The following is an 11,182-nucleotide window of genomic DNA, read 5'->3' on the forward strand; positions in this document are numbered from 1 at the left end:
CACTTTTGAAACTCTAACTGCTCAGGCAAAAGATTTTCCAGCTAGTTGTCAAAATCTATGTCCCCTTTAAAGGGTTTTTTAACAGAACAATGTGTAGTTTCTGACTGGGACATCTGAAATTGATATGACATGCAGACCCAGTCATTCTCTAGGTATCCCACGACTAGGCCATATCTGGTACTTTATATCACTCTGTGCAGATATGTTAACACCCTTATTATAGTGGATCCTATAGCAAAGCTGAGGGAAAGTTTAGCGTTTTTCCTTGTTCCCCCACCCCTCGGGGTCAAATCTGGTACCTTCAAGCAATGGATATCCATCTGTGATTTTATTTCCTATTTCAGGTGTTCATATTCTGGACCCATTTCAGTCCGGCTTCAGACCTGGGTATGGTACTGAATCTGCCTTGGTTGCCCTGTACGATGACCTGTGCAGGGAGAAAGACCGGGGGAGTGCATCCCTATTGGTTCTCCTGGACCTCTCAGCGGCTTTTGATACCATCGACCATGGTATCCTTCTGGATAGGCTAGCGGGATTGGGAGTTGGGGGCACTGCTTTGCAGTGGTTCCACTTCTATCTCAATGGCCAATTCCAGAAGGTGGTGCTGGGGGACTATGGCTCTGCGCCATGGCAGTTATGCCATGGAGTTCCGCAGGGGTCCATTTTGTCCCCCTTGCTATTCAATATCTACATGAAACCGCTGGGAGAGGTCATCAGGAGGTGTGGGCTGCGGAATCATCAGTATGCTGATGATACCCAGCTCTACCTCTCGTTCTCTACCAATCCAGGTGAGGCAGTGGCTGTACTGAACCGGTGCCTGGCCAAAGTAATGGGCTGGATGAGGGCCAATAAACTGAAGCTCTATCCAGACAAGATGGAAGTCCTGTTGATAGGTGAATCGGGCTTTGGAATGGGGGACTTTGACCTTGTCCTGAATGGGGTTGCACTCCCTCTTAAGGACAGGGTTCGCAGGTTGGGAGTGCTCCTCGACCCAGAGCTATTGTTGGAAGCTCAAGTGACAGCGGTGGCGAGGAGCGCTTTCCTTCAGCTTTGGCTGATCCATCAGCTGCGTCCCTACCTGGAGAACGACTGCCTGGCAACAGTGATGCATGCATTGGTTACTTCCCAATTAGACTTCTGCAACGCACTCTACGTGGGGCTGCCCTTGAAGACGGTCCGGATACTTCAATTGGTGCAAAACAGAGCTGCCAGGCTGCTGACGGGGACTGGGTGTTGTTCTTATATAATCCCAGTTCTCCATCAGCTCCACTGGCTCCCCATTGAAGTCCGGGCCCAATTCAAGGTGCTGGTTATCACCTACAAAGCCCTGAACGGCTTAGGCCCTGAGGAGCTCCTGTGTCCATATATGCCCTCCTGCCCCCTGAGATCGGCGGCAGAGGCCCTTCTCCAGGAACCCTCTGTAAAAGATATTAGGAGGGTGAGTACTTGGAGGAGGGCTTTCTCTGCAGTGGCACCCAACGTATGGAATGCGCTCCCCAGAGAGACCTTATTTGTTTTTCAGCGCCAGGCCAAGACCTTTTTATTTAAACGCTATTTTAACTGTTAATGGTTTATTTGTTGATTTTAAATTGACCTGGCTGTGTCCACTATTACATTTTATGTATTTTAATTATTTGGTTTTTTGTGAGGGGGGGGGTTGTATTTTTGTATTTTATGTGGGATTTTATGATTGTAAGCCATCCTGAGGCTCATGCGATGGGGCGGCATATAAGTTGTTTGTTTGTTTGTTTAATTAATTAATTAAATTCCACAAAAAATGAAAATTAATGTGTGACCACATTAATGAATGGACAGGAGAAGGACCCCTCTCTTCACTTAGGATTGGTGACAATTAGAGCTGCTTTGTCTTCTAAGTACTCTGCCACCACTCACTCTGAAAGTCACACAAATAATTTTCAAGAATCCCAACAATACAATATCACAAAATGTGAGAAAAAAACCATTCATCGGCTTTGTGGAAAAGAGAAAAGGATCAGGAAAACTGCATGAAGCATTAAAGGAACAGTCAAACATAAGAAGTAATAGGTTTAGAGTTTCATTGATTTCACATTTTACAAAATAGATTGAAGAGGTCTTCATTATTCATTTACCAACAGACTGCTATGTATCATTTGTACTCTCCTTACACTGTGCACTCTCTGTAACAATATGTACTAGTCTGGCTATTCAAAAATCAAGCCAGGCTGAAGAGGCTTGCTGGGCTTCATTCAAATTTGTCTTTCTTATTTTTCAAGTTTCAAGTTAAGCTCAGAGGAGCACAATGCAGCCCAGATAAAGATGGTGTTTGCTCCTGCATGCTGTCTAGAAAGCTGTTTTATGTGATTCAGTCAATGAAATCCTCTGTGTGTTTTCTCCAAGATGTTTCTGTATTTTTCATAAACCTCCTTCTGCACCTTTATATTTCAGCATATCCAATTCTTAATATGTGTGCCCAACTTTCTTTATATTCTTTTACATATTTGACTTCAGCTATAAAGCACAAGCTGTAAAAATATTCTACATATAGGATTTGTCTGGCTTTTTTGTTTGTTTGTTTGTTATCATGAAATGTGATGTTCACAGAACATTTAGAGCTAAATGGATTTTTGCTGACTTTAGGCACCAGCCTAAACTAATGGAAGAATTACAGAAAGCCCATAATCAGCAGTTTGAATTCAGAAGTGGAAAGATTATCAACTGCAGATTCCCAAATCTTGTTTTGGGTGTGGAGAATTCTGATCTGCATTCTGGCACTGAAGTGGTTTTGTTGGAGAAGAAGAATGACGATATCACTCAGCAGTGGATATGGAGAGAGGCGAGCAGGTGCAAATTCACTGGTACTCTCACAAGGATTGCATTGCATTAGCAGCACTCAAATTTTCACCATCGGAAAATATGGTGCAAATCCTTTTCACTTTTTCTTGAAGAGCAGACATTGTGTTTCTTCCAGCTAGTTTTACAGTTCATGGGGTCTCTAAACTATGACAAGAAAAATAAGGGAATAAAAAATAGCTATCATTACAAATTTTTGATTATAGGGCGCTGTACATAATCTTAAGTATGCCACTTTTTCTTTTGGCAATCCCCAAATACTGCCCATACCCTGAGGAGCCTGATCCTGAGCACATATAAGTGTGCTAAGCACATATACTTTCCCTTCTTTACCCTTGCGTTTGTTCTCCTTACTTTTCTGTCTTATGTTCCTTGTATCAGTCTCTTGAGGCAGAGACTTAACATGGTACTGCTCATACTACTGCAACTAGTACATCTATCATCTTCCCTTCTCAATTTGAGGTGGATGAAAGGTTCCTATTAAACATCCTAACAAAGATGAAATGAGGGTAGTACATGCAGAGCCCTGTGTAAAAACAGCTGTTATAGCTCCAAAATAAATTCAATCTGGACGCAAGCCATTCTATTAGCAGGAAATATATATATATTTATAAAAAACATATGATTCTATAATCTTTTGGCTTCTCTCTGACCTTTCTGCACCTAGGACATTTCACCTTGTGATTGACCCAAATCTCGTGCTAGCAGTATCAATGCCTAATATATTGAATGGGTTTCCAAAGATCCCGGCAGAAATGCAAGGGTGTGCTGTCGTCCTTCAGGTAAAGCTCTTTGTATAATCTGCTATCATGGATTGACTTATGAGTGCTACCACTGTGATGGCTTATGTTGAACTGGTCTATTTTAGATCCTGTCAATTGTGAAATACATGTATTTTAGAAAAACTGTGTGATGGATGCATTTGCCTACTTTTCATTTCTTCTGCCACTACCAATAATTTCTGGAACAATCCCAGTGCTATAACAGGGTAGTTGGAATAGTCTATAGCCTTGGTATAGACAGACCAAAAATTGTTCTAAAGTTGAACCAAATACATTAACATTTCTTTAAAATGTATTTCCACCAATAAGGAATTAATTGGCAAATTGGGTAATAACAATATGCATTGTGCAAACTTGTTTAAAAGTTACTGTATCTTTAAGAAAATAAATATCACCCTTGAGCTAATTTATTTCCCAACCATTACCCAATTGTCCTTGTGCTATCTCCTCCCTAGTTAGTACTCAAGCTTAGTTAATCCTGAAGTCTTCCTCCTGGTTAGGGTCTTTTCAAGGCGCACAGAAGTGGTATTTCAGTCACCAGTCTCTGAAGCTTTTGGAGCTGAACTGCTTGTAGATTACCAAACTGGGCTACTTTCTTGTAGAACTGCTGTGAAAAGTCTTCCTCTCCTAGCAGACTTTCTCTGCTGCTTTCTGTGATTTCAGGTCACCTTCTCTTCTCCTCTTTTTCTGTACAGTTACTGTGTGCTGCACTCTGTTGTTCCTGCTGGCTTTTATCAGCTTTCAGTTCTGCCTCTGCTTCCATTTTCCTGGGCTGCTGCCTCGTCTAGCATCAGCTGCTTCTCCCGCAGGCTCTTCTGCCTTATTCCAACTGATTGATCCCAGCTACCCCAACAGGGCAATTCATGGCCCATTTATCACTCCTGCACAGCCTCTCACAAGCTCTCTTGCTGGCAGAGGCTGCCAACACTGCCGCCACATTGCACCCCTTTCCAATGGCTGCTGCCACAGCATGCTCCCACTACACGCCCCTCTCTTGTTCACTGCCACCACACTGGTTCAGCGAAGAGCTGTGTGGTCAAAATAAGTGGGCCTGCAAGAACTTGTCCAGGTCTTGTGAGCACTCCACAGTCATTTCTTCTGGTCCTGTGATTCTCCACAGAGCTGGTGCAGTGGCAGCAGCAAAATTAAGCATGCAGTGTGTAATGTGGTAAACAGGGCAGCTGCTTTAGGAAGACTTACTCATAGTATTTTGACAAATTTTGCCTCAGAATTACTGGTCCTCATGTCAGTATACACAAAGAAAAATGCCAAACAATTGCTTTTGTGTTCAATATATGTAAAGAAATATATGCAACACTTTTCTCTCTTTTGCGCAGGATCTCCTCTTCTGCCAAAAATGGCACATTGTTTCATAGATCTAATGTAATTCCATGCAATGTTTGATACAGTGTTATAAAACATAGATAGCAGCACATAATAAATTTAAACTGTTATCAGGTATCCATACAAGTCTAGGAAGTCCCAAAGTCTAGGACTCATTTATACATTATATTGAAATTTCCCTTTTTAGTATGCAGTAGATATAACTCCAGTCATGTTTATCTCTACCTCATCAAGCTGTAAGACAATTCATATAAACTGACAGCTAATCGCGCAGCTAGTTTCCTGTATTGTAGATTTATGAATAAGAGCACAACACACCAAGAACAGACAGAGGAGAAAGTAAGGCTGGGAGGGAACAAATAGTATTAGATGTGTGCCCAAGCTCGCCCTCTGCCTCTGCTGGCTAGAACCCACCCACGAACAGAACCATTCCAAAGGGTTTGAACTGCACTTTATTACCTATACTTTATGACCATGTAGGTTTATGTTGAAAGCATAATAGAAAGAACTATCACTGGAGGAATTTCTGCAGTACACTACTTTTTCAGCTAATTAATACCAGAAGAATGCACCTAGAGGGAAAGGTCTGTTTGCCAGAGTTTCCTCATTTAAAGATCAGTCCTGTGGTGTTTTCTTCATTGTTCTTTATTGGTTTTTCCATTGATTCAATAGGAGGGCAAAAGGGCTTGGAGTCTGAAGTAGAAAAGAATATTAATGACAGTTTATAGTGAATATCTTTGTATGGCACTGACTGGTATTTATTTATTTACAAGATTTATATAATACTTTGTATTCTAGTATGGACATTTCAGAACAATGAACAATAAAAGATGAAACAAGTAAAAGAATAAAACAATGCTTTAAAAACAAGACCAATATATGTCAAAACCACCATGGCTGGTAAGATCAGGAAAGCTTCCTAAAATAGGTGTGTTTTTAGGAAGTACTGAAGTCAATATGTTGCCTGCTAGATCTCCAAAGGCAAAGAGATCCACAGAAATGGAACTGCTTTGCTGACTGCTCTTTTCCAGGTCAATTCCAGTCAGACTGTAGGACCATTTGGACTCACCAGGAATACACCATCCAATGACCTCAGTTACCAGAAAGTTTGATAAAGGAGAAGGTGATCTTTGTGCCCAAGTTGTTTAGAGCTTTACACAAGTACCAAAACCTTAAACCTGGCCCAGTAGTGAATGGAAAGCCAATGCAGTTCCCTCAGCAATGGATTTGCATGCTCAAAGGGGGCACCTCCTAACAACAGGTGGGCTGATACATTCTGCACTAACTCCAGCTTCCAAACCACCTTAAGACAGTCCCACATAGAGTGCATTGCAACAATCCAGTTTTGAAGTTATTAGCATTAGCACTTGCACCATTGTGACCAAACTATCCCTATTCAGGAGGTTATAACTGGTGAAGCTTATAAAGGTATTTCAAGCTGTTGTGGTCTTTGGAACTCCAGTAACTACAGATCTAGCAGTTCCCCCAAACAGCAACCCCATTCAGAACTGGCAACAAGCTTATCTTCCAGGCTGGGGAACCATTCATCCTCACAGTTGAAATAGACCTATGAGTGCTGCCAGCATTGCTGCAGAGGCTGAAGGGGTGGTGGGTCAGCCTGCCAGTGCTCAGACCATACGCCGTACACTGCATCACATTGGTCTGCAGGGCTGTCGTCCCAGAAGGAAGCCTCTTCTAAAGATGATGCACAAGAAAGCCCACAAACAGTTTGCTGAAGTTAAGCAGACTAAGGACATGGATTAGTGGAACCATGTCCTGTGGTCTGATGAGACCAAGATAAACTTATTTGGTTCAGATGGTGTCAATTGTGTGTGGCGACAACCAGGTGAGGAGTACAAAGACAAGTTTGTCTTGACTACAGTCAAGCATGGTGGTGGGAGTGCCATGGTCTGGGGCTGCGTGAGTGCTGCAGGCACTGGGGAGTTACAGTTCATTGAGGGAACCATGAATGTCAACATGTACTGTGACTTACTGAAGCAGAGCATGATCCCCTCCCTTTGGAGACTGGGCCGCAGGGCAGTATTCCAACATGATAACGACCCCAAACACACCTCCAAGATGACCACTGCCTTGCTAAAGAAGCTGAGGGTAAAGGTGATGGACTGGCCAAGCATGTCTCCAGACCTAAACCCTATCGAGCATTTGTGGGGCATCCTGAAATGGAAGATGGAGGAGCGCAAGGTCTCTAACATCCACCAGCTCCGTGATGTTGTCATGGAGGAGTGGAAGAGGACTCCAGTGGCAACCTGTGAAGCTCTGGTGAACTCCATGCCCAAGAGGGTTAAGGCAGTGCTGGAAAATAATGGTGGCCACACAAAATATTGACACTGTGGGCCCAATTTGGACAGTTTCACTTAGGAGTGTACTCACTTTTGAAGCCAGCAGTTTAGACATTAATGGCTGTGTGTTGAGTCATTTTGAGGGGACAGCAAATTTACACTGTTGTACAACCTGTATACTCACTACTTTACATTGTAGCAAAGTGTCATTTCTTCAGGGTTGTCACATGAAAAGATAAAATATTTACAAAATGTGAGGAGTGTACTCACTTCTGTGATATACTGTAAGTGCGACCCTTAGCTGAGCCTGTGAACCGACTAATGAAGCTCTGTGCTTACTGCCATCAAAACACTCTTAAAAAGTTAGGCCCGTGGCTACATTGTTGTTACAATTCCACTGCTTCAAATGACACCTACTTTATTGATATTTCACTGGCCCTGAGCTGCTTGTGTGGCACACGTTGCTCTGGTAGTGAAGGAACATGTGTCACGTGCTACCTCGCACAGAAGGCTTGGCTCCTTGGCTAGAATTTAAAGCTTGCAAAATGCTGAACTTCATACAGATTTATGCTTTCCTTAATACCAAGCAATTTTTTCTCCCTCTTCTTTTGTATTTCAGCTGGTTCTTACCCATTGCTTAGAGAAAATACTAGAGGAAAAAATATGGGAAATGCAGGGGTCAAAATGATATATACCACTTTATTTTCCAATTTCTTGTATATTCTTTAGAGGCAAAGTTCTGCCAATGAAGATTGCAAAAGTTCTTATGAATGTATGTACAATACTGTTAAATACGAATGTTATATTTGGGCAGAAATACAAAGAATGTAAAAATGGAGCTGCCAATCAGAAGTGGAATTACACAGAAGCTAGAAAGATTCTTAGTGCCTTTTACAGCACAACACTGGATCAAGAAATTACAGCAGCAAATTATGCTTCAGTCTGCACATTTTCTGTGGCCAGCGCAGAGAAAATAGATCAGCCAGTAAGTTATTTTTGATTTCTTTGATAGAAAAGAGTATAATTATCTCCTCTAAATCAGAGGAGTGAATATAAAGAGAGATGCTCACCTTGATATATCTGCACATCTGTACACAACAAGTAGACATATCAAATATGTTACTTCCTGCTACCTTTGAAAGGACAAGAAGAAGGTAGGAATGAGACTTAATCCAACTTCCCTCATTTGTACACTAAGAATGGCTGGATCAGACTATTTCCAGTCAGTGTCAGATTTGCATGTGTTCATTCATAAATGTGCTCCATCCAGCTTCTACATTAATCTCTGATTTTTTTTGTGGAAGTGAGAAATCCATATAAAAAGTCATATTCAATTGTATCAATCTGAAGATATTTCTCACACAATCTATCTTTCTAAATACATTTTCTCTCAAAGCATGCATTTATGAACAATTTTTATCCTAATATAAACATTGTACAGTATATGTTTTTTGGTATATATTTGAAGCTGCAAAGTACATTTGCAAAGTTTAGAAGAGTACAAAATCTGAAGGATAACAGTATTCTAATCCACATACTTTACTCCAGGAAGTATGGGTTAGGTCAGTTTCTTTGGAAACTCAAGCATCCCTATTTTAAGGTGCCACCTTACTTTTGTTTATTTTACTAAACTTTGAAAAGTTCTTTAAAGTTTCACTGAATTGAATGATCAGTAGGATTACTGTTCTGGAATGTTACAGGAATGATTAGAAAGTTGCCTATTTTAATAAACCACAATGCTCTTTAGATTGATACACATACTACTTGGGGTACTTTATATGGGTCCATCCCATGGTGCTGCTTGTAACATTTGAAAACCTGCTACCACTGTGTGGGTATATCCTATCATACAGGTTTCTGTGGCTTTATTACAGTTTACAATTGCAGTGCAGGGAGTCACTCAAGCTGTTGGTCCCATTGAAGTCTAGATGAAGTGTATGTTTCTGAAACATCCAGAAGGCACCTATCAGTTCTATAAACACGTACTTTAAAGAAAAGGCATTGCACCAAACCAGAAGTGTTTACCGAAATAACACTGCTTAGCAGTACAATTATTTCTACATATTTTAAAAAACAGACACAGAAAATGAGAAATCCAAATAGCATGATGTTTAAATCTGATCAGTTTGGGAATGCTTAAAACATACAGAATAGAAATTAGCAAATGGACAATTGGCCTTCTTTCATTGTAAAGACATTAAACTTCTTTTTTTAGGGCTACTATTTTCTTTCACCATGTGGAAAGCAGAAAGTAATGATATGCTTGGCTTGTGCAAGGATTATAAGAGGAAAGAAGGAACTGAAAAAATTGCTCCCTGGTACTATGTTTTTCTGTGCCTCTGGTTCTGAGGAAGGCAAGCACATATCCATCTGGCCCTATAAATGTCTTAATGTTAACAAGGTTTGTGACATCATTGCTTTTTTTTAGTCACACACTACTGTACTTTTGCTGCAATGAGAAAAATAACATTTTTGTGTCTTTCCCTTTTAAATGCTTTGCAACACTGGGGAGCTTCACTTAAATTTCAATATTAGAATACAATTAGTGTCACAAATTTTGTTATTAGGGTAATAGTCTTATAATTTATTGGTTAACAAGAACCCCAAATAATTGTACATGATCTTGGTATCCATTGATTAAACAAAGACATTCTGCAAAAATTATTAATTCAAGAATCCCATTGCTTACTCCTGGTATAGAAAACCATTTCTGAAGTTGAACTCTTGCTCATATTAAGTCCTGACCATGATCAAGACTTTGTTTATCATCCATGGGTTCCCACTTACAAAGCTACAGTAGTAGTCTACCCCACAGAGATACTATAAATTAATTAGCTGTCGGTGTAAAGGAAAATTAAATCTCACTAATTATTTTAAATTATTTGTGTTGTTGTTGTTGTTAGTCGCGAAGTCGTGTCCGACCCATCACGACCCCATGGACAACACTCCTCCAGGCCTTCCTGTCCTCCACCATCTCCTGGAGTCCACCTAAGCTCACACCAACTGCTTCAGGGACTCCATCTAGCCACCACATCCTCTACTGTCCTTCTTTTGCCATCTATTGTTCCCAGCATTAGACTCTTCTCCAGAGAGTCCTTCCTTCTCATTAGGTGGCCAAAGTATTTGAGTTTCATCTTCAGGATCTGGCCTTCTAAAGAGCAGTCAGGGTTGATCTCCTCTAGGACTGACCGGTTTGATCACCTTGCGGTCCAATGGACTCACAGGAGTCTTCTCCAGCACCACAATTCAAAGGCCTCAATTCTTTAGTGCTCAGCCTTCCTTATGGTCCAAATTTCACAGCCATACATTGCAACAGGGAAAACCATAGCCTTGACCATACGCACTTTTGTTGGCAGGGTGATGTCTCTGCTTTTCAGTATGCTGTCTAGATTTGCCATAGCTTTCCTCCCCAGGAGCAAGTGTCTTAATTTCTTGGCTGCAGTCCCCATCTGTGGTGATCTTGGAGCCCAGGAAAATAAAATCTGCCGCTACCTCCATTTCTTCCCCATCTATTTGCCAGGACGTGAGAGGACAGGATGCCATGATCTTAGTTTTCTTAATGTTGAGTTTCAAGCCAACTTTTGCGCTCTCCTCCTTCACCCGCATCAAGAGGCTCTTCAGTTCCTCTTCACTTTCTGCCATGAGAGTGGTATCATCTGCATATCTGAGGTTGTTGACATTTCTCCTGGCAATCTTAATTCCAACTGGTGATTCATCTAGCTCCGCTTTTCTCATGATGTGCTCTACATATAAGTTAAATAGACAGGGCGACAGTATACAGCCTTGCCGAACTCCTTTCTCAATTTTGAACCAATGAGTGGTTCCGTGTCCAGTTCTCACTGTTGTTTCTTGACCCGCATATAGGTTTCTCAGGAGACTAATAAGATGGTCTGGTACTCCCATCTCTTTAAGAACTTGCCACAA

At 41.2% G+C, this 11,182-nt stretch overlaps 1 protein-coding gene across 1 annotated transcript in view; it reads left to right on the forward strand.

Annotated features, from left to right (window-relative positions):
* DCDC1 (doublecortin domain containing 1) overlaps nucleotides 1-11,182 on the forward strand; it is a 322,276-nt gene that overhangs the window by 293,443 nt on the left and 17,651 nt on the right. Inside the window, exons 24-27 of the mRNA XM_044426107.1 lie at nucleotides 2,620-2,823; nucleotides 3,500-3,614; nucleotides 8,073-8,243; nucleotides 9,474-9,659. Of these exons, the coding sequence (XP_044282042.1) occupies nucleotides 2,620-2,823; nucleotides 3,500-3,614; nucleotides 8,073-8,243; nucleotides 9,474-9,659 (676 nt within the window). The remainder of the gene's footprint in view (nucleotides 1-2,619; nucleotides 2,824-3,499; nucleotides 3,615-8,072; nucleotides 8,244-9,473; nucleotides 9,660-11,182) is intronic.

This window comes from Varanus komodoensis, unplaced genomic scaffold, assembly GCF_004798865.1.
Source record: "Varanus komodoensis strain SLA01 unplaced genomic scaffold, ASM479886v1 scaffold16, whole genome shotgun sequence".
In the NCBI taxonomy this organism is placed as follows: domain Eukaryota; kingdom Metazoa; phylum Chordata; class Lepidosauria; order Squamata; family Varanidae; genus Varanus; species Varanus komodoensis.